A 24,799-nucleotide genomic window follows, 5' to 3' on the forward strand; every position below is an offset into this window, starting at 1 on the left:
ACAAGGGAAGATAATTACAATAGCAAAATAGCTAGTGTAAAATTTTCGGAATGATAATTTTTTTTTAAAAAATCAGATGGAACGCATAATTGCTGCTCTTCAAAAAAATATTTGGTGACTCACAGAATATTATTGGTTTCTCAATATTCAAATTCTTAAGGGGCTATAGCTCGTAACCTCTCTAACTTAAAAATACATCTTCAGTTTAAGTAACTAAAGATATAAAATTTTTTACTGCATAGAAAATGCATTTAATAATACAAAATAAATCATATGATAAAAAAAAATTTATTTTTTTTCTTCACTCAATCAATTTAACTATAATATAAAAAATTTAGTATCTGTAAAAAAAATAATAATAAACTATACACTAACAAAATAAAATTATACTCAAACTCTTATAAAATTTCATTACCATATATATATATATATAAACCTCATAAAAACAGAAATTCAATTGGCATAATGGACAATTACAGTCAATTTTTAAAAAAATCTTAATGCATTCAAAATCCCAGAAAACATTTTATTCCTTTTCTAAGAGTGCTAATTATTTGGTTATTTTTCGTCTGAAACAGGGAGTCACGTGATTATTCACCAATTGATGTCACCCGTGCCCTTCTGCTGTTTATTTACAATCGCTGCGCTATGAAAGCCATTACGTTCTTGCTTTTTTTAAAATTTTTGTTATTAAATACGATTTTAGATGGTAAATAACTAGGTGAGAACAAAGATATGTATAATAAATTGTGCCCTAATGAAGCTTAATGAAAATGTAGACTTAATACATATTTATAAAATTTAATTTTAAGTTAAAAGAAGAAAAAAAAGGAATTAATATATTCCAGCTCATTTTGCGTATTTTTATAATATCTTAAATTTTAATGGTATGCACTGAAATATTGTTAATAGTTGACGGAATTCTCTAGTTCTGAGTAGTAAGATTTTTTAGTATAAGTTATGGTAAGGTGTTAAAAATAAAAACCGTGTTAGCATAAGTTATGGACGCCTGATATTACTTATTGAAATGATACATTATAAATACAATATAATTTTGTTCTTACATTTTTTTTAGACGTGTTATTCTTAATTTTAAAGTGTTCACATTAATTTTGAAGATTTATTTTCATTACAATTTTGTTCTTTCATTTTTTTAGACACGTTAATCTTAATTTTAAAGTGTATTTCAAATTCATTTTGAAGATTTATTTTCATGATAAGTGAAAAAAAAAATTTGAATCATTTTTTTATAAAGAATAGTTTTAGACTTTAAAAATGTAGAAAAGCTTAAGTTATTATTATTTTATTTTACTTATTCTAGCTTGAATTAAATGCAGGGAATTATATTTAGCATAGCAGTAACCTTTTGAAAAAAATTGCAATCCCATCATAACTTTTAAATTATTTTTGCAGAAAAAAAAATTTTAAGTTAGAAGGAAAAAAAACTAATATATTCCAGTTTATTTTATTCACATTATTTTAATTTACGTTAATCTATGTTATAAGAGCTTTGAAATCAAGAAAATGCATTTATTTAGTTCTACACAACAGAAACAGGAATTAAATTTTATAAATACATATAAAAATAATTTTTGATATAGTAAAATCCCTATTTACTCAAAGAATAAAAATTTTGAGAACAATATCAACATTACTGTCTATTTAATTATTTAATAAATAATAAAAAATGTGCATCAGAATTTCATTTAATTTTGCATAATTTTTTTTAATTCATTAGCTTTAGCGAAACAAAAACGTCTAGATTAATGATAGACACTTAAATTATGTGGCAAAAAGAAAATACATTAAGTGAAATTTTAAGTATAAGCACCTAGATTAAAATGATGATGATAGACAGATATATTTCAATGAACTAGATTCGTGAAAGCGTTGCTTCGTTTTCTGCGATACCGAATGATTAACATGAGATTTTTTCACCTATTTTAATTAAATTTTTTTTCATTAAAAATGCATAATGCATTAATTTTACTATTTTAAAATTCTTCTTTGCAAACATTGACAAATAGTTTTCAGAAATAAGAAGAAAAGTAATGATAATCATACTGTGTAAATACTATATTGCAGAAAGAGGAATTAAAATTTATAAATTAAAAAATAAAAACAATTTCTAAGAATAGATGTGTATTTTTGAATAAATATAAAAATAGAAACTTAAAAAAAGGCAAATTTAAATTTTATTACCTGAATATTTTAACTTAAAAACATAGGTTATAATAATGATGGATAGATATTTTTCATTGGACTATATTTATGAAAACACTGATTTGTTTTAATGCAATAGCGAATAATAGAATAATCCACCCTATATCTAAATGTATACTATTTCTATCCAATCTGCGACTGACTTTAATTAAGTACTTAGGCTTTAATGGAGCATTATTTCAACTTAATGAGTGGAATAAAATAATATTTTCTATAAACTTAAACACCACTGATTTCATCCGAAAAGAAATGTTGATTCACTGTAAAAAGCTGAACAATCATTTTTTCAGGTATTTTAGTGATAAAAAAACAAATTGAAGTTTTAAAAATCTTTCTTTAACTTTGCACATACTCTCAAAGCTGTAAATTCAATTCACAAAATTTTTACTAACAATATGCACTGGATGTTCATACAATATAAGTGATATCAAAACTAAAAGAGCATTGAAATAGCCTTAGCGGATGGAGGTGGTAAATTTCTGTTCAGCACACGTGACGTCATAACCAATCAGGGATCGTTTTTGATTTCATCACTTACGGAGGCCTTTTTTGGCAATTTAAATGTCTAATAATTAAAAAAAATAAGCATTTATGAAGAGAAAAAAACAACAATTAGATATTCGGTTTCAGAAGAGAATTTTCAGTAAGTTAGGATTGAAAATAAAAAAATTAAGAGATGCTGTATTGCCATTGTAGAACCTTACTCTCACCATTGTTGGAAAGCTTTGAGTCACTAGTTTAACAGTGAAATCCTGATACAACAAACACCTATATGCAGAGAAACATAATTTTTTTTTTGTAGCTGAAAGACCTTTATTTGTTGTGGTGTGTAAGTTAAGAGAGAGAGAACGTCTGTTAACGTCATCTGACTCATTTCAAAACTACATGGCATTCCTAAAATGGTCATTCAAGAGTGGAGTCCTGAAAAACAAGGCCATGGTTGGGTGATATGAAGTCAGTTTTGTTATAACATTTCTTTGCAATCTGAAAAATTCTAAAATTTTTACATTTTAAATCTTAGCATAGATGAAGATACTAGTTTATAATACTGGAATACTATTTGCCTTTAACTTGTTTTGTTTCAACTTTATATATTGCTTTTTTTATGTTATAATTGAAATTTAGCTCAACTTTAATGAATATTAATAAGAGAAAAATTTACAAACCACACTAATGAACTTTTACTTCCAAGAATTGTAACATAGTTATAAAGCAGATCTATTATTCCTCCATTAGATTGATTATTTTTGAGGAAATCATTTACGTCATCCTTCTCAGTAGAAACAAGTTCATTAAAACTTGATGCTTTATCTGAAAATAATGAAAATTGACTCATAACATCTTCTATTAATGACAAAAAATTATGCATCTTAACATAACTAAGATTCTCATAATATTCAGTCCTTTAATATTTTATGAGAATATACATACATTATGTTTAAAAGCTTTTCCCTTAAAATTCAAATATTCAGAATACTGCTTTTTTCCTCTTTTTAATGCTTTTCATGCATGAAAGAAAAAAAAGACTAACTTTAATTTGAAAAAAAAAATTATAAATAACAAAAATTGCAAAATTAATAATAGTCTTAAGTTTTTCCCTTAAAGTTAAGCAAATGAAATTCTAACTATTGTTTCTTTTTTAATTAATTTTCTTTATACAAAAAAAGAAGAAAAAAAACAGCAGCATGTTTATTAATTTATTTTTTTAAAATTACAAATAAACTGAGAATTACTACTCATATCTTAAAACATTATATCTACCAAAATGAGATTAAAACAAAATCATAAAAAATCTGCATAACTAGACAAGCATACCATTTTTTTCATGTTCAGATGATTGCCCATAGTTGAGATCACTGCCTTTATCATTTGATGCAGTTTCACTGTCTTCATCCTGCTCTTCAAATTTACCATCTCCACTAAAGTTCAAAATAGTTTCTTCATTGTAGAGATCAATGCATGGATGTCTTAATAACATACATACTCAATACAACAAAGTTCAGTGATGTCTTATACAAATACAAAGTAAAAAAAAGCAAAATAAAAGGAGGAAAGATGGCTTATTTGAGATCATGAAACTTTCAAAAATTAGATAAAATATACACAAATGTTTTAAACAATTTTATTTTTTCAAACCATGTTAATTTTTTATCGCTTCCTTTCATAACTAATTAAATACTAGAAATCCAGTATATATTATGCATAAAATAAACAAAACAAAAATTATAAAAATAAATAAATTGAAAAAATATTCCTTATTTGCTTCAAATGTTTAATTTCCAATTTCCTTTCTAGTTTTATTGCTATCTACATATGTACAGTAGTTTAGGAGAAAATGCAAAACTAATTTAAAAAGCACAATTGATTAATGAAAAATGTAAGAAACTAATGATTATTTTAAAGCAAATAATATGCTAGCAAAAATATATTATGATGGGATTTCTGTGCCCGCTGGATGGACAAAACAGACCCACTTCATGCAAAATGCTTTTTTTGTATTTCCCTCCCCAACAAAGAAATTCTTTTCCCTTCTTATAAAATATTTCATATGTTTTAAATATAATTATATACACTTAAAAATATCTTTATTAGTTCCAAGATGAATGCTAGTAAATAATTAAAAACTGCAGTAGAATTTGTTTTTTGTATACATTTTCTACATTAATTTCAATGAAATACAGTGGAGCATCGTTTATACGACGCCGAAGGGACCACCGAAAAACGTCGTATAAACGATAACGTCGTATAATCGATTTTTACTTCTAAAACTGAAACTAACTCTGTTTTCAGTTAATTTTAATGTTTAACGTGTTGATTTACATAAATTTCTAAATTAGACAAAGCAAAACAAACAAATAACCAAAGAAGAAAAATTGCAGTGAGCAGTTTGAATGTATGTTACCTTTAATTATATTTTCTTGCTATTAGTCTCTACAATGCTTTGAATAGCGAGTTGAACTTACTGCTTTCTATGATGCAATTTTAGATTTCTAATCACGGCCAAATCTAATGGCTGAAGCGCACTTGCGCAATTTGCAGGAAAAAAGAGAGCTTTTACATTTTCCAAAATAATTAGTATCGATGGGTGCGCTGGGCATTGGTCGATGAATAGCAAAGTTTTTCGTTTTTGCCTCTTCATAATATTGTCTAGTTTTTTCAGTCATCTAGTAAAAATTACGGTCGTCATCCAAGCATTCTTGTTGGCACCCTTTTCTGTATCATTCATGTTGGCAAATGCCGCCTTTTTTCAAAATACACAAGAAAAAATAAAAAATTAAATAAACGTGAACAAAATCTAAAAACCGACGTATAACCGATTCTGTGCGTCGTATAAACGATATATTTTTACATTAAAATGAATAGGAATGATTTGGGATCACACTAAAACGTCGTATAAATGTAAACGTCGTATAAGTGATCGTCGTATAAACGATGCTCCACTGTATTTGCATACAACAGATACCACTAAAAAGGTAAGCAATTTCATATTTACTTGTTGAACCTTTGGTTTCATTCATTGGCAAGTAAAATTTTTTGCAGTTTTACCCGACAACATACATTAAATCAGAACAAGCAAAATATGTATTTTTCCTACAGATTATTTAAGTAAAGTAAAGAAAAACAAAAATTAATCTCAAAACAATGCCCCAGGATTTTTTTCCTCTCCATCAAAAGAGAGTATTTTGCAGACATTTATTACTGCAGAAATATGTTAGATTTAATTAGCAGTATTTTTCAATTTACTTAAACTAAGTAAATATTTTAAGAGCAAAATACACTTAACTCCAATAAAATAATTGCAAAATTATTTATAAGCAAAATAAATTTGGAAATATTATACACACTTCAAAATTTTAATAACAAAAATATCGCCATATTTTGAATAAAATATAGAATTTTTATACTTAGGGGAGGGGAGAAACCATTGTCTCATGATTTGAATTTACTTCATTCAATATTATATCACAAAAGTCATTAGCTAGGCTTCAAAATTAAGACTATTGACGCAATAAGAACAAAAAGGTTTTAAATGGTATTTTTTACAAAAGAAATTTTTTTTTCTTTCTTTTATGAAAAAAAAGTAACTACAAAATCATGGATGACCATGTACACCCTTGTGCAAATTAATTTAAACAAACTCAATAAATTCGGAAAACTAAGAGAAAATGATATTTTATTTAAATTTATACAAACTCAAAACTTTTTAGTGCATAATAAGATCTCCACGACACTTTATTAACATTTGGACATGATTCGGCATGTATTCCACTAATGTTTTACAGTCATTTATAATATTTGTGTCCTTGTACCACACATGAATTAATGCCATGATTAGCTTCTCTATAGTTGTACAGTCCATATTTAATAGGCGATTCTTGCATATGGCCCAGAGATTCTCAATTGGGTTGATATCCGGAGAGTTCCCTGGCCATTCCAATGTCTCAATTTGATTCTCAGACATGAATTTCTTGACAATTTTGGACGTATGGCAAGGAGCTAAATCCTGTTGAAAAATCCCTGTTCCATCAGGGTATCGTTTCTTCAACTCTGGAACAACTTTTTTACCCAGAATAGTAATGTACTGCTCAGAATGCCTCATACCGTCAATAGGCTGCAAAGGTCCAACCCCATTGTAACCGAAACAACCCCAAAACATCTTCTTTAAAAAACACGAAAAAAAAAGTTTGTTTTAATTAATTTGCACAAGGGTGTAGTTACAATTAGTTTCCATTATTATCATCCACACTATTGCTAGTAAAGAATAACTTTACCTTGTGATCATAAACATTTAATACAACAATCTTTGTTTTTATTTAATGCATGTTAGGTTAAAGATCAATAAAAATATGGGTCACAAAAATTAATTAAATTTAAAGCAAAAATTTGAGAATCATGAGTAAGTACAAGAAATGTGTTTCAATATTTCAAAGGCAGCTTTACAAATGCTTTATAAAAAAATATATCATTTAATCAAATATTTAATTCATATTATACATCATTCAATTAGAAAGAAAGAATTTCTAAGGTTTAAATTTAAAAAAAAATTTAGAAAATGTTTCTAAATGGAATTATTTTTATGAAATTTTATAACGATATAGATTAAAGGATGGACATAATAAAAATTGCAGCTCACAAATAAGAAAACCAATTTGAAAGAGAACCATGTAAAATGACTGTAAATAAGAAACTTTTCATTCAACTTTTATTGATTATCTTCCACATCATTTATCCTTGCAGACGTTAAACAAGTTAATTAAAAAAAGTATTTAAAAAAACAATTTAAAAAAAAAAACAAGTTTATGTATTATAATGCTAATTTTTATATAAGTAATGAGTTAAAAATTTTGAACTTACATGAGTTTTGATGGCAAAAATTTTTGCAGTAATTCTTGATAATTAACATTATCATGAGGCTTCCTTAGTGCAGGATTTCTAACCTAATAAATTGAAATGAATTCACTTTTACTATATAGTACACAATAGAATAAAAAACAAGCAACTTTCAAATAAACAACTCTCTTTTTTAAAAAAGAACATTTAAGGACTTTTTATTTCAAAAATTGCATGCTTAAAATTAGATTATATCCAGGCAGCAAACTACCCTTTTAAATGTCAACCAAACTTAGTCTGGAATAAAATTCTGAAATTTTTTCAACTCGGCTAAGTAGCTGAAAAAAATTTAATAAATGGTATGAAAAATAAATGATTAACTTATATTTTGTAACTAATAATAAGTGTAAATAGCACACATAAAAAAAAATTTTTTTTGATAAATAATCAGGTTTCTCATTCCATTTCAAAAAATAATATTCCTTAACTTTTCTACTGGTCATCAAAACTCCAAAATGTCATAAAAACTCTATTGATCTCATTAGAAAAATTCCTTAAAACTCCAAAACACATTTTTGCTTTCATACACAGCAATATTTCATTAGAGATAAAATATTGCTATCATACACAGCAATATTTCATTAGAGATAAAATATTTTTTATCCAATATATAATCAAACTTACTTTTGATGGAAAATATATCAAATATTAAATTTTATAAAAAGTAAAATTTCAGTAAGCGAAGGTTTAACAGTTAGATATTATACAACACAAGAACAACTTATAGATAGAAAGCAACCTCTTCTTCTCGTTCCCGTCAAAATGATGGGGTCGAGTTTCGCCTTCTATTTCTCTTGCCCTTGATATTTCCAAGATGAAATGTTCAAAAGTAACACACCAAAAAGATTAAAACAATCTTTACATCAGGTGGCAGTACCAGACTATTTTTAATGTGTTTAGAAATAGCTAGTTTATTTAAAACTGAATGTCAGTACTAATCAAACAAATAAGCAAAAAATTAATTCAAAAATTAGCAGTGACGTATTTTATTATTTACTTGTGATTAAGCTTCAAAATTAATTTAAACAAAAAACTTATTTTTTAAAAATAAACATTACCAGCTGAGTGGAATTATATTATTGAACTGTTAAAGTGGTAAAATTAAAGAAAAAAGTTTAAAATAAAAATTTTTTAAACAATTTCTATTAATTATAATTACATTTTGATAATTTTCAGAAAATATGTTGCAGAGAAATTTTGAAAAAAATAATCGTTATAGAAATCAAATTAATTTACTTTAAAACTCCCAGGCTGCAAAATGTTTACAATGAATTTAAAGATAGGTTATTTTCTAGTTTTGTTATGGGATTTTTTTTAGGTTTTAGTTAAAAAAAATCCATCAACCCAGACAATTCAACATTTTCCAGACTAAATGGAAGCTCTGATAATGAATCCTATCTAAACATTTTAATTAAAATTAATAAATTTATCTAAAAAAATCTAAATAAGTTCATACTCTTGTAGATCGTCGTTTTGATGAGAATTCACTTAGTTCTGTAAGAAGACGTTTCCTTTTTGATGTTCTCCTACTACCTGAAGCAGAATCATTATACATTGAAAGATCAGTTGGTGTAGTTTCAATTTGAGGCAAAACTAAATAAGAACTATTCTGTAACTGATTAGAATTGCCTGCACTGGGAACATCATCAACTTCCATTTCAACTGCATTATTTTCTAAAAACAGTCAATAGTTTTGAAATTTGACAAAAATGTTTATAACAATTAGTAACACAAAAATAAGCAAAATAAAACAAAACTAGGTTTTCCAAGGAAATAAAAATAAGGATGGAATAAGTTTTATCATTCAAATTAAATATAAATAAAATTTATACATTACATATTTCAGACCTCATAGTGGATCAAAGAAAAAGTTATTATTATTATTTAATTTATTTATTATTATTTTCTTCTTCTTTTTTTTAATTTTTTATTTTTATTTTGAAACAGCAAACATATACTTAATTACTTTCTCAAAGGGTAAATGACAAACTAAAATAAAATATAATTTGTTCTATTGATGTATAATAAAGGCAAATTCTACACTGTTTTTAATTTTAGAATTACTCTATCTAGAACAGAACCTTTCAATAGTTTCTAGTTTAATTTTATTCTAGCATGATTTTAGTATGAGCACTGAACAACTCATGATAGTTTGAGATCAATATCAATATATTAAAATGTTTATAGTTGCATTAAAAAATTACCAGAATCAATTAGTTAATATTCCCTCATACCAATGTATAATTAAAATATGCATTTAAAATATGTAATCAAGTTAAACTACAATCAAGTTTTTAAACAGAATAGGGTTTCATTAATTTTGAAACAAAAATACAGAAACATTTTGTTTAAAATTTAGTAGATGCTCCCTAAATTTAAAAATTCTATGATACTACAATGATTGGAATCTATCATTTTAAAAATCAGATAAAAGAAACAAATCAATAGTTGGGAATTTACAAATCTCCACCTTACAGGATATGTAACTACATATGCTGAAAATAAAATATAACTCTTGAACTTGCACTCATAAAAATTTTATAATCTAAAACTGCTAATTCAGCTTCATCTTCCTAAAATATAACTGAATTTCAAAAAAGTTTGATATGATGAGTACGGCTATATGCCTAAATCATGTATACATTTATATAGTTAGTGGACCTAAGTTTGGACCATCAAATTTTACCTTTTTTACTTGCATTATTAATTAAAATAAAAGATATTGGATCGAAAGACCAAAATATCTGATTCTTCAAATCGATTAATTTAAATTCCACATTTGTGTGCGTAGAAATTAGGATGCTCTGAACACCCAAAAATCAAGATCATCAAAATATCAGGACAAAACATTTTTATCGGGAATATCATGACAACTACATTAACCTACATCTGATAAACTGACTTATTAATAATATACACTGATGTATGGCTAGTAAAGTGCTTAACTTAATTTTAAGTATGTATCTTAATTTAATCTATTAATTTTATCTGGAGGAGCACAAAAGTTTTACAAAATCAAAACAGCAAGAACTATCAATTCATATTTCCAGACTATTTATATTATAGTTATAGACATAAATTAAAAACTTAATTGCTAAAGAAAATTAGAAATATATTAATGGCTGAATTTTGAATAGAGTCATTTATTACAAGCTTTGGAAGAAAAAAATTTATCAATTGAATTGAAACAACGATTGTAAAATGAAAGGAAGAATGAAACAAACCATTAGCTGCACTTTGACTGGCATTATTTGCAAGCTGAAGAAGACCATCAGATTTTTGCCCAGGTGGCAAACCATTGCAGCGAAAAGTTGAACTGCTACTGCACGCCTCTGACAAAGATGATATAGGAGAAGGGCACTGCAATTTGTCCTCATTTTTGTTGGCATTTTCCCCATATTGAGATAAATCAATTTTGCAGTTGAAAGACTAAAAATTTAGGTAAATTTAAGCAATTTTTTAAAAAATATTATTTATCACATTAAAATTAATTTATTTTATAACTTACAATAGTTGGAGTCGCATTGTAGACAACATCATACATGTTTACTAAACTATCCCCAAGAGCTTTCCAACTAAATTTTTCATGAAAAAAAAATAATAATAATTACTCTAAAGTGCAAGTAAAATAAAATAAGCTAACCTTCATATACTGCAGTAAATTCATGATTATTCCTGGCTTCGTTCCAATATATCCAAATCTTAAGTCTATGAAATACATTATTTAAAGAACACAAACAAAAACAAAAAAATTTATGATTTAATTAATATCTCATTCTACCCAAGAATATAAACTCTAAATAGAATATTGTTGTCTCAAAACTTACTAAAGTAACACTTTAAACTTAATAAACTCTAAATAAAATTTCTCCAAGCTCTAAGTAACATTATTCAAATTGGTTGGTCTAAGTTTTCAAACACTAGTTACCAAATTCACCTACTTTTTCTTTACTTATAAAAGAAATTCAGATAAATCAAAAGTGCTGTTTGAATGTATTAACAAAAAATTTTGATAAAAATATTGCTTTTTTTTTTTCAAGGTTTAAGTTTAAGTATTTTTATCAAAATTTTCATGATTTTGTTCAAAAAGCAGAAAATTTCTAGAAAATTAGTTCATAATTTTTTTCAGTTAATCAATGACATAACAGCATAAGCAAAAATAAAATTTACAGCTCTATTTCTCTATCTATCTCCCCAGCTGATCATTTGAAGAAAATGTGCTCACATCAATTGCAGCTTATAAACAGTTAGTGCACTATTCTTTTTTAACTTTTGAAGATATATTTATAACTTCTCTCTCCCTCATGGGTGTGACTTGAATCAAAAAAATATTAAAAATCACATAATTTTTACATCATAATACATATTCTTTCTTTAGTCTTACAAGGACAAAACATCAGCTTTACCATATTTTAGTCCTGGTGAGATACTATTTCACAAAGTTTTTTCAGGGGAAACTACAACAGTAATATCTTGAACAGACATTTTTGCTGAGGATTTTTTCTTCCCTTTCATTAAAAGCTAAAATCTACTACCAGAAATGTTCAAAACCAAAAATTTTTAAAACACACATTTATTGGACTAAGACCTTAATGCAACACTGATGACCAACAAACATTTCAGAACAAAATAATATTTAAGTAACGAAAAACATATTTTAACATAATAACAATATTCAAAAATTTATTGAGCTTTAAAAAAATTGTGAATAAATCCATTTTTGGAAGAGAAAATTTCTTATGGATCTGTTTGTCAACAGAATGGAAACAGCCTAATCCTTAACATAGTTAAATCTTTTCATAAATTGCCAGTCACCCTGCTTTTGAAAATGCTTAATCATTGCTTCATAAACCCAGAAATCTTAGTTTCTGGGAAGAGGCTCCTTCACCAATGTCACCATTTCATGATGAGCTGTTTTTTCCATCTATTATTATTATGGCATTTACATACCAATATCACAGATTTACATCTAGATTCTACTGATGTTAATAATTGTGGCTTTTCTATATGAATTAGGAAGGGATTGATGAACATTAATTGTTTATATATATATGTTGCATGCGCCATGCAGCGCCATCTGCACAAAAGCAGACTTCCTCTGCACTCATTCACGGAACGGCAATGGGGAGGCAACTCTAAAAAGATGTTACAGCTTTAATTATTTTGTATTGTCTTTTAAGTGTTTTTTTTTCATATTAAAAGCTTCAAATGCAACCCTAGACTGCTTTGAAGCTTATCATCGACATTCCCCGTCCGTAACATGGGGGCTCGACCCGGTCATCGTAGAACCTGATGCTTGAAATTGAAAGCGAAAGTGCCCAAACCAAAAGGCGCAATAACTCTACTTCATAAGTCAGCCAATAACCCCGTCGCATAATTCAAAGTATCTTCGAACAATTTTATCTACGAAGGCCAATTCTATCGCCTGAACTTTGCCAATTTCCCGCTTTGAAAACAACGAAATATTGCTGAAAAACGTTCAACTTCAAAAGGTCAATCCCACCGCCTATGGTACATTTCAAGATCTAAATATCTTCTACAGCAAAAAATCAACTCAAGAGGCCAATTACCCCGCCTAATTGTATAAAGAAATATCTTCTACAATTACGTTCTATAACAAAGGTCAATTCAACCGCCTGTATGACCAATTTCCCGTCCACAATTAAAAAATCTCTACATTGACATTCAACGAACTAAGAGATCGATACTTCTCTCCTACATAAGTCATCGCATTCAACGTCAACAACGATAAAAGTGAACTCGTACCATCGTAGTGAAACAGTTGTGAATACCACTTGGGAATACTTATTTTAACAAACGGATAGCTTGTATAAGCGAAAACTCCAAATATCAACGTCATCAACAAACACCCATATCTTCAAACCAGGTAGGATCAATCCTTTTTATTATCAAGCATGTATCGAAATACTAAAAAAGAAGATTTAATTAATGTCGTCAAGGAATTAGGATGAGTTGTTCCAGAAAATGCTACTATTATTTGTTTAAAAGAACTTATAGAAAAAACTGATACGTTCAAAAATGAACCACAATTTGTTAAGAACATGTTTTATTTAATCGTCGAAGGAAGAAAAGAAGCAGAACAATGGGCAAAAGAAAAAATCAAGTTAGCCCAAATCGAAAAAGAAATCCAATTAGCATCAATTAACTCCGGCTCAAATCAAAATAATTCCGAAAACACAAACGCGACAATTAGAACATTATCTTTAGATCTCGAAAGTCTAATTACATCAGTTAAAACACTTAGTATGCCGATTCCTAGTAAACCCAAAAATTTTAACCTATTCTTTAGAATGCGCACTTACAACCAAAAATTTTCCACCAGAATTCAAATCGGAAATATTAATAAATATTCTCGGTGAAAAAGCGAATAGTATTTTACTTTACATTTCGGAGAACGAACTCCAAGATTACGAAAAAGTTAAAAATATTATATTACGAGAATGTCAGCCAACGCCCCAGGAATGCTTAATCAATTTCCGAAGAGTTCAACTATTACCTAATGAATCACACATACAATTTTCGTCAATGTTGACAAGCGCTTTTGAATACTATTGTAAACTTCGTCAGTCACATCCACATCAGCTGATATGATGAAACCATGGGACAATTCCTAAAAACATTTTTATTACATAAACTGTGGACATAGCGTAGAAACTTTTTTTTTTCTTCAACTAAAACTGTGACTTTATAATTTTTTTTTCTATCTAGAACTATTGACTTTTTGTATTTTTCTCTTTCAGCTTTCTGCAGTTAACAGAACATTTGAACTTAAACATTTTGTTTTTCAGAATTTCAACTTGGTCGGGGACCAACCCCTCAGAATGGACGAGTGCTGCATAAGCCATGCAGCGCCATCTGCACCAAAGCAGACTCCCTCTGCACTCATTCACGGAACAGCAACGGGGCGGCAACTCTAAAAAGATGTTCCAGCTCTAATAATTTTGCATTGTCTTTTAAGTGTTTTTTCATATTAAAAGCTTTAAATGCAACCCTAGACTGCTTTGAAGCTTATCATCGACACTCCCCGTCCGTAACATATATATATATATATATATGTAAAATGTGGCAGTCGGAAAACAGACACAGGACTTTAATGAAACCAAATTCATTTTATTTGATCATTTTCAAATGGATGGCGAGCGAAAAGTGTCGTTTACTCTATCTTCGATCAGTCTTTCTGGTGGGGAAAATCTTGCAAAAAATCCGAAAATTTCTCTATTTAGGGAAAAGTGGGAAATCTTAAAAATTACTGTTGGTGTATTAAATAGGTCGCGCGATTCCCACAAAGAGTAAAGGGGGAAATGTATTTACTTTTAATTAATGCATACTTGAGCCAAAAATAGATTTAAGGACAGGAAGTGAATTTAAAAGTGTGAGAAAGCGTTTTGATTTGAATAATAAAAGAAAAGAAATTGCAGAAAAGGAATAACATAAAAAGATTAATTGAAGCTTTTTATGTTATACATATATGTATGTAATGTTATGCCTTTAAAGGCTAGATAATTGAAGAGACTTAGGCTACTACTTTTAAAAAGGCATTTATAACGTTATATGGAGTATGGAAAACAGTGTTCGTGGGATATTCACATTGATGGTTTCTCCATTTCAGGGATGTTTGGCTTTTAGCCCAGATTTATCTAGCCATGGAAATATGAAAAAGGACACGCATTTTTGGCTGTCCCGAGCTTTTAAAGGGAGGTTCTGAGAGGGAGTGGTTGCAAGGATCTTTTTATCCTCATGAAACGTCATTCAATTGATAAAATTTAGAGATTTTGATTCGCTAAAAGGATAGCGCCGTTCTGGTTCTGGGAAATTTTTGGGACTACCTTAATGCGTACTTTATCTACAAATTATTGCCCATTAACTTCAGAAAATAATCTTCTATCTGGCCTTATTTAGTTCATCTTGACTTTTTATGGCTCTTTGTGAAAGACCAACTTCTACATCTTAAACTTGATAAGAAACATATGTTTTAAGCTTATCAGTTAATATAGAAAGACTCTTTATTAGGAATTCTATATTACATGTATATGATCATTATGTTTTGATCAATATCAATAAGTTTTTTCACACAATAATCAATNGTGGGTATGTGTGTGTGTGTGTGTGTGTGTGTAATATATATATATATATGTTATTCTTATATGTAAATTTTCTGCAAAATATCATCATTTTTTTGCACACTGTACGCACGAGCACCTACAAGTCTGCTGATTACAAATAGAGGAATTTTTATCAAACTACAAAATTCCATGAATAATCGGGAGTTTACAGCATCATGCTAAAGTTTGTTTTAAATTATGAGAGTTTAATAACTTACGTTAGCTCCTTAATTGGCTGTCCCAATGATAGAGTAGGAAGAATAGTAGGCTTGTTAAATGAACGCTTCTTTTCTCTCATGTCTAGAGCTTCTTGAATTAGCTAAGTGTTTATAATTTAAAAACATAATTAGTTATTTTTTAATAAAAAAATTCAAACATCACACTTAAATTATGTAAATTGAAAAAAAAAAAAGATAAACTTATTATTTTCTAAAATAAAAAAAATCATAATAATTTTTTGTTCGGCGAGTATAACAAGACAAATTTATTCCGATGGTGTTATTTTGAACTGGTTATTTTGAAATGAATTAACAATTAAAAATGTTTTATCTGACTGTTGGTTAAGATTATTTTTGATATAAAATAATGTTAAAAATGAGTTAATCTAAAAAAGCCTGTTTGAAATAATTATTTTTTTTTATATGGAAATTATTAAATTGGTGCTTATGTAATATAACTAACATTATATTTTTTAAATGAAAATAATTATTATAAAGAGATTTTGTTTAGAGAGCTGCATTAAGATTGGACACTTCACAATCGGCAATTATTAAACACACCTTGGTAACAAACAGTTTAAGATGAAACATTCAGACTTATAAAATTAACTAATACATTGGAAACAGTTATAGAAAAGTGTTTAATTTAATTAAGGATATATAGCCTTTTTACAGATAAAGGCTGCAAAAAATGTTTAGTATCAAGCCACAAAGAATTTAGTTTCTATAATACTTGAAAATAACTACATTCACTTAAGTGTAATAAGGACATAAATTTTGCTTAAAAATTAAAAGGCAAAGAATATGTATAATATTTTTCATTAAAAAATTTAGATTTTATACTCTTAAGTCTTCTTTAATCTAATTAAATTATAGCAGGTTTTCAACTTTCTCAGTAGAAAAACTTATTTCATTATTTTTACTGTAAATAAATTAATAGTATCTTTAATTTATGTAATTCCTTTACCAATATGATTTAAATAATATAATTTGGCTAAAGAATATTCCTTTAAAAAAATCAAAATTCCATAAGACATTTTAACACCTTGAAATACTACTCACCATTTTGGAATTTTCCTTTAACATTTCCTGTGTTTTTTTGAAGCTCATTGAAATTAGTTTGAAAAACAGTTTTAAAATTTCTTACACTAGTTGCGGAGTTTTTACTAATGAATTTTTAGTTGTCATGCAGGGAGCACGCAATAATCGCCTAGCCAGGTTAATTTTATAATTTAGCTCCTTATTAAATAAAAGCTCAATTGGTTGAATAACAGGTGTATTGCAAACATAAAGCATTTTTTTTTTAAAAAAAGCAATTTTTTTTTCACAATGAAACTCAATAGTGCAGAACTAAATATAAAATAAATAAATACTGAGCTTAGAATTAATATGTATAAATAAATATACACACTTTTTGACCTTCTTCTTTATCGTATTCTATGTAATGAATGGAGGAATCACTGTAATAAAAAAAAATAATAAAAGAAAATTATCAGATTGCATAAGAGACAGGTAAGGAAACAAATTCTATGTGTAACTTACATAAATGGCTGAACTGATTTGAATATTTTATGAAATTTATTGCTTCTAGTTTATAAAACTTATGCAGGAAGATAGTGATGTTAAGCTTTATTTTGTTAATCCAATAACTAAGAGGGAAAGAAAGTGGAAAATTTGCAAATATAAAAAGTCTTCTAAAAAATAATTTCTTTACAGCTAGGTACTTATTTATTAATTGTGGCATAGAAACAAATTGTCATAATTTATTATTATCTGAGTAAAAAAAGAAGATAGCACTAAGAGTAGATTCAATAGATCAATTACTATTGCATAAACAGCGATAAGAACTAAAATTAAATTATCAAAAATATACTGATTCTGAGATTTGTTGTTAAAGAAGGTTTTACAATAAAAGTATGCAACACTTTTCTTCGAAAAAAGTTTAATTCAATGACACTAATTTGTAATTTAAACAAATACTTAAAACCCCCGCACACTGCAAATTTATTTTGCCACTACAGACAAAAATATTGCTATGGATTTCCGCATAGTTGTCTAAAATCACACATTTCCAATACAATGTTATTATGGCATGCAAAATTTTTAAAATGCAAGAATCACAGTGATATGGTTTTTAACTTAAAACTTCAATACCTTTTTTTTTGCTGTAATACAAGGGTTTAAATCCAAGAAAAATTATGTAATCAAACTTTCAAATCAAGAGTAATTAATAAAAATAGCCATTATTAATGCTGTTGCCAATTAAATTCCTAAGATCAAGAAATATTTATTTTCTATTATATTTTACTACTTTTAAACATTGTGATACAATGGGAAGTTTTTAATCTAATACTTAAACAAATCCCTTATTTTAAACAAATAATTAAAAAAAATTAAAGTATAAAAGAAAATTTAAAAAAAATCTAACAAAACAACTCAAAATCAGATAATACTAATAATTTTTTTTGCTTATTTATTTTATTTTAAAAATTCTTAATCGAGCATTTATGAATCAGAATATTTGATTTGAAACTAAACACAGTTGCAAGCCTACTTGAATTGCTACTTGAGGCAAATTAAGAAGATTATACTTAACAATATATAATTTTAATTTTATTACCATATTTATATAAATGAATACAATTGTGTCGTGTAGCTTTAAATTAGTCAAGTCTTAATTTTTTAATAATAATGTTCACCATATCACATCATTTAATGAGTCTTTCTACTTAATTCATATATTATAACAAGTTAATATATTGTTTAAAATATACTGTAAAATTTTTTATTAACTTACCAATTATTAAAATAACTCCCGCAGAATGATTTTAAGCTGGGATCTTCTTTATATATTTCATCCTTAAAAGCCAGTCCTTTTAAATAATAACATTCTCTCTCTAAAGCTTTTGCAATATAAAATAAACAACCTAAAATAGATTCATGTTTAAGATTTATCAATAAAAAATACAAATAATAACATATAATCCAAAAATTAATTTAATTAAAATTTCAAAAAAAATAATAATTTTTATGAAATTAAAAATTTTCAAATTTAAGTTCACCATTAAAAAACTGAAGTTAAAAATTAAAATTAGTGAAAATAAATGAATTGCTGTACTTGATACTCTATTTATAATTTAGAATGTTTACAAGAATCTTTTTCTCATCAGTTTTTCAAGAAAAATCATACTTATAGCTGCTGTGTCCTTACATTAGATCAAAGGAAAATAAATTTAAAAATAGCTACAAAATTTTACAAACTATTGCAACCAATAACATCTCATGTTACAAAAAACCTCATTCATCACTATATAATATTTTATTCAAAAGTTGAAAGTTAGAAATCAAAGATAAATCATTTTATTTGAAATTAATTAAATACTTAGTTAAAAAAGAAATTGAAAAGAAGAAAAAGAAAGACAGTGAATGTTTAAAACAACCCCTTATAATCAAACACTGTATAAAAATGTCTCTTTAGATTCATACAAGTTAAAAATTAAATAAATAAATATATAAAACTATGCATTACCAGTATTAACTTTATATATTTCTTAATTTTATCTATTTGCTTCCAGTTAAAAAACAGGCAACAATTTTCAAAAATACAAACTCGAGGGAGGAAAAAATTACAACATGTTTGCTGGGCTTTTGGAGGCTGCATGAGTGTAAAAAAAAAAAAACGTGTGACAGTGTGTAAAAAAAATTCAATTTTGTGAGTGTAAAAAAAAAAATTCAGAAGAACAATTTTCTTTATTATCATTTAAAATTTCTGAAATTTATTTATAATACAAAGATGAACTGAAAAATTTGAGCAAGCCAAGAATTAACATAGATTTATAAGAGAAATTTGTTCAGAGATGAGACTTTTTGAAATGTGAGAAATTTCGAAACAAGTAGAGTTTCATCGAAATGCAGATTAATTTTTCGCAATGCGATTTTATTTTTATCTATTTTTATTCTAAAATAATTAAAATATGGGAAACAGTGTCTTTAAAATAATTATTATTAAAACAGTATTTCAAGAAACAAAATGATGTTTTTTTTAATATTAACTTTCCGTTTCATATTATTGTCTTAGCTTTTAACAATAAAAAATGCTAATACTTTATTAGACCCTATACATTATGGCACGCTATACAGTTTTGAACATCAACTCTTAAAATTATTTAAGCTAAAAGTTGTATTTTAGATATTTAGAGTTGCTCATCAATGAGTTACAAATTAAATGGAATTTATCATGGCTGATAAAAGTAGAATTATAAATTAAATTCTTCTGAACATCTAAAAAAATGAATAACATAATTTTAAATATTGGGTATCCTAAAAATGGCTGATAACTTGAAAATTCAATAAAAGAAAATTGGAAGAAATAAAAATGTCTGATTTGCTGCATTCTTCTTAGAAAACCTAAAAATTTCTCTTAGAAAATCTTTAAATTAGTTGCAAAGTTCATTTACAGATGGTACTGCCAACTGAGAAAAACCATACAACAATGTTTACAAAACTATTACAGCAACAATGTGGTGCAGTCTACATTAACAAAAATTACAGAAGCCTGTGAAAATACTTCAGTTTGTATGTTTCTACATGCAGTAAACAACATTGTTTGATAGTTTTGCCAGCCAGAAGCCCCATCTATTAAAAATTAAAAAACCTTAGTAAATAACTTTAAAATTTAGTGATAACCATTTCCTAGTTTCCTTAGCAGTACGCAGCAAATTGTACATTTCTATCTCCTTCCATTTTTCTTCAGTTGATTTTTCAGACATCCAATAATAAATTCTATATCTTACCTGCATAGTCATTAAGAGCATACATAACAGTTATAACTTTATCCATTGATGGCCAATGATTAGGATTGCTTTTTAATCCCTGAAATTAAAACATTTGTATTGTAATTATGTCTCATATTAAGTCACATAAAAATCAGATAACGAAAAACTTCTTGCCTCTTCAAAACATAGCCTGGCTAAGGGGAAGTTTGATATGTTTATAGCAGCGTTTCCCATTCGAAACCACATAATGACATCAGTACCATCGATCTCAAGAGCCTTAAGGAGACAGAAAATAAAACATTGGCCTTACAAAATATGTTTATATTAATAAAAAATATTTTCCAAAAAATAAATCTGATATAATCATTACATTTCTAACCAATTTTGTGGTTGGTTATGTGTAAAGTTTAATGGTACAAGAACAAAGTAGCCACTAAATTCTTTCAAAATTAAGCATGCAAAGTTGTGCACAAAAATTTTTTACACAAAAATACCTTGTGAATATTTTTTCCTTCAAATTTATAAAAAATACACTATAATTAAAAAAACTATTAAAATTTATCTATAAGTTTCGATATTAAGTATCGACCATAAATTAGGGCAAGACATAACTAAAATTTGTCATACATTTCATTCCTCTTCCATCAAATATTTATATAATTTTAGATATCATATATCTAAGTTTAATGAACGAAAATTTCAATTTTTGAAATGAAAATTACAAGATAAAAAATAGGTTAATCTTGTAGATTTAATTTTAATCTGTCAAACTATTGGATTACCTTTTATATCACAAACATTATTTCAAATTTCTATAACCTCAATACGATTTAATTTTTGAAACCTGAAAACAATGCACATGTTTGCTTGAAATCAGTCTAGAATACTACAGCAAGTAATACTACAATAAGACTAGAATAAGTACAGTAGCAGAGCAATTTCTCTTCAGAATTTCTTTGAATTTTTAAAAATTGTAAATAACAGTGTTCAGGTAAAGTTGTTTTATTTAATTTTTTAAAAAAATTAGGCAAGTATTTAAAAAAAATGGGCGCTACTCTTAAAAATGTTCCCAGCTGCACACACATGCATCTTAGAGAATATGTTCCACAAAAGCTAGAAGTTTTTATACAGCAAAAAACATAAACATGGGAGATATTTCTATATAGTATGGGGGTTTATCTGTATAGGGATCTGTCGAGCAAACTACAATTGCCAAAGTGCTAAATGAATTTTAAAGCTGCAATTTTCAAAAATAAAAGACATGTTGAGGTGTGCCTCAGTATGACTTTGGGATACACCCTTTAAGTTTGCCCTATTCCCTGATCGGTTTATTTTTAGTTTCTTGGAGTCACTGCACAAAGACATCAAAATTTGGCAATTATTTTTATTCAGATTACGAGATATGGAAATATTTCCATATGCAATGTTATAAACTAAATAAATCATAAAAATAAATGTGACAAAATAAACGAAAGACAGATCAAAGTGATACGCAAGGTGAAGAATATATGATGGTGGGGAAAAGGCAAACGTTCATAGACCTCCATTTAAAACTGTTATAGAAATGACCTATTACCCCCTCAAGGTCTAAGGTTTCTGGGGGGAAAACTTCTCTCATTAAAAAGACATTTGCTTTTGCCCGCTTATAAAAAACAACTTTGTAGATTTATGTGGTTTTACATTAGGTTAGTATTTACTAAATAACTAAAATATTTGCAAGCAATAAATTCTTAATTAAAAATTTAGATAACTTGATCAGTATTTCTAACTTTTTCTTTCAACCTGAACTTAAATAAAAAAAACATAATTTAAACAGCATTTATGAACACAATTTATTTAACCTTCCCAAACCTAACTGCATAATAGAAAGTGTGAGGAAATTAGCTGCTCAAGTTAGGTAAGCTGATGATGATGTGTGTGTGTGGACACCTGCAGTTACTCTTGTTATATAAGAAGACTTAGCTGGCCTTTATGCTGTTAGGTTTGGGAGAAGCTTAACTTCCTACATTTACTTTTTAATAAAGATCTCATTTTTATTGATTAAAGGTACTCATTTTTTTAAAATCTAATTAACCATAACTTTCTTAAAGGGATTAATTCTTTAAGCATCACATACAAAACTATAAAAATACCAAAACAAATAATTGAGAAATAAATTACTGGTCAAAAAAAGTTAAACCAAAAGTAGGCAAAAGCATTATTAAGCCAAGTCTTAATAAGAAAAGTCCGTCTTGGAGACAAGAGCATGAAAAAAAATTTAACATCTGGAAAAGAAATAAGAATCACTAAGAAGTAACAAAATTTACTGAATGAGAAAAATAATTTACCTCTAGAAAATACTCCACAGCAGACTTAAAATCCTTTTTGTCATTTGAAATTGTAGCAAGATTTTTATATAAAAGGTACTTTAAAGTTAAAGCAGGCCGTAAAGGTAATTCTTCTTTTTCTTCATTTGGCTGAACCTAGAGCATTATTAAAAGAAAAATATAAATTAACATAACACAAACAATTTATTTAAGATAAAAATATGATAGCCTTATTGATATCGAAAGCTATTCCAGCCCCTAAAGAAGATAGGTGTTCAAGCTTAGACACAAGGAAAAGTTTTAGGGTCACTATAAGTTAAACATAAATAGTTTTAATCATTTAAACAGTTTCTACCATTTAAAATAGCAAGTTTCACATCCATGAACTACTGCACTCTAAAATGGTACATGGGAAATATGTTCTAAATGGTTCAGAAACTGTCTTTCGACGATGATGCTGTCTGTAAATGAATCTTTGCAGGTAAAAAAATGACTATAGAGTTTTGATATTGCAAACATGTACCTTAAACAATGGTACAGTTCAATTAACTACATTCATGAACCAAAGATGTGGTGGGAAATTATAAAATAAAGTTTTATAACACAGGATGTGAAAAGAGTGGATTTACAGTATCATTAGCAATGATGACATCGGGCCAGAAATTCCCTGCATTTATTATCCTTAAGGAATCGACCAGCCACATCAGAATACATGTAAGCCAGGATTTAAGAATTCCGTCAAACATTTGAATTACCTGCTCCATCAACAGATGAATGACAAGCATATTGATCGAATCTTGGATAGATAAGATTTGGGGTAGTAATCAAGATGATGTGCTAAGATTGCTGTTTTTCGACAGGGTAGTGACCCATAGGAGTCCACCTATTTTAGAAAGGATAAATAAACCTGGACACGGATGTAGCCCTCATTCCAGTAGATTACACAAGCCCCTAGTAACCTGTTGATGTGTCTTGGATGTTCAAGAGCACATTTAGAAGGGAATAGTGCATAATTATTCGTCAAAAGCTAACCCGGCAGGATGTTATAGGTTTAGTTTTAGCCAATCGGGAGGCAGTTTCAGAAGAAACTATCGCTAATTCACTAAAGAAATGTGGGATCTAAAACGAATTAGATGGAAGCAATGATGGATTGTCCCATTCTCGCTTAGATGAGATTGATGTGCCATTGGCAAAAACAGCTGATATTAATTAAAGAATATATAGAACACCTTTTTGATAACTTAGATGCATCATTTGAAGGATTTCCTAATTACGACTAGAAATGGATGTAAATAAATAAACTTTAATTAAATCTTACATTATTTGGGTTTTCTTTAAAAAATAATTTTTACTTTCTTGCTGGCTGGTTTTGAAGATGCGGTCGTAATAATTTGAAAAAAAAAGGGAAAAAAGACTAAATGTGAAAGGTAAGTTTTTAAAAATACAATTCATTAACTACTATTGATGCTGTATTTCTTTCTTCTTTTTTTAATTGCTTTTTTCTTTTGCTACAGTTTATCCCCCCACTTCGCATCGATTTTTATCAAGATTTAAGTGAGATTTTAATCAATATTTTAAAATGCCACTTTTCTGCAAACATATATATATATATATATATATATATATATATTAACCTTTTTTAAAACTAAAACATAGTTGACTTCCATGAAATTAACAATAAAAAGAAACTATAAACTAATATATCATTTCTAAAACAACAATTACGTTGAATTGCTATTTGTCGTGGTCGGTAAAAATGTTGC

The 24,799-nt window shown here is 27.3% G+C and overlaps 1 protein-coding gene across 3 annotated transcripts in view; it reads right to left on the reverse strand.

Annotated features, from left to right (window-relative positions):
- The window catches only part of LOC107441829 (calcineurin-binding protein cabin-1), a 74,007-nt gene that overhangs the window by 46,118 nt on the left and 3,090 nt on the right, over nucleotides 1–24,799 (reverse strand). For all 3 annotated transcript variants that reach the window (XM_071184738.1, XM_016055212.4, XM_071184741.1), the window contains exons 4-15: nucleotides 23,058–23,192; nucleotides 20,905–21,006; nucleotides 20,749–20,827; nucleotides 18,753–18,882; nucleotides 17,367–17,415; nucleotides 15,956–16,056; nucleotides 11,123–11,189; nucleotides 10,839–11,043; nucleotides 9,071–9,288; nucleotides 7,579–7,661; nucleotides 4,039–4,142; nucleotides 3,390–3,534 (exon numbers count right to left, since the gene is read on the reverse strand). In XM_071184738.1, the coding sequence (XP_071040839.1) occupies nucleotides 3,390–3,534; nucleotides 4,039–4,142; nucleotides 7,579–7,661; nucleotides 9,071–9,288; nucleotides 10,839–11,043; nucleotides 11,123–11,189; nucleotides 15,956–16,056; nucleotides 17,367–17,415; nucleotides 18,753–18,882; nucleotides 20,749–20,827; nucleotides 20,905–21,006; nucleotides 23,058–23,192 (1,418 nt within the window). The remainder of the gene's footprint in view (nucleotides 1–3,389; nucleotides 3,535–4,038; nucleotides 4,143–7,578; nucleotides 7,662–9,070; nucleotides 9,289–10,838; nucleotides 11,044–11,122; nucleotides 11,190–15,955; nucleotides 16,057–17,366; nucleotides 17,416–18,752; nucleotides 18,883–20,748; nucleotides 20,828–20,904; nucleotides 21,007–23,057; nucleotides 23,193–24,799) is intronic.

The sequence above is a fragment of the Parasteatoda tepidariorum genome, chromosome 1, assembly GCF_043381705.1.
Source record: "Parasteatoda tepidariorum isolate YZ-2023 chromosome 1, CAS_Ptep_4.0, whole genome shotgun sequence".
NCBI lineage: Eukaryota > Metazoa > Arthropoda > Arachnida > Araneae > Theridiidae > Parasteatoda > Parasteatoda tepidariorum.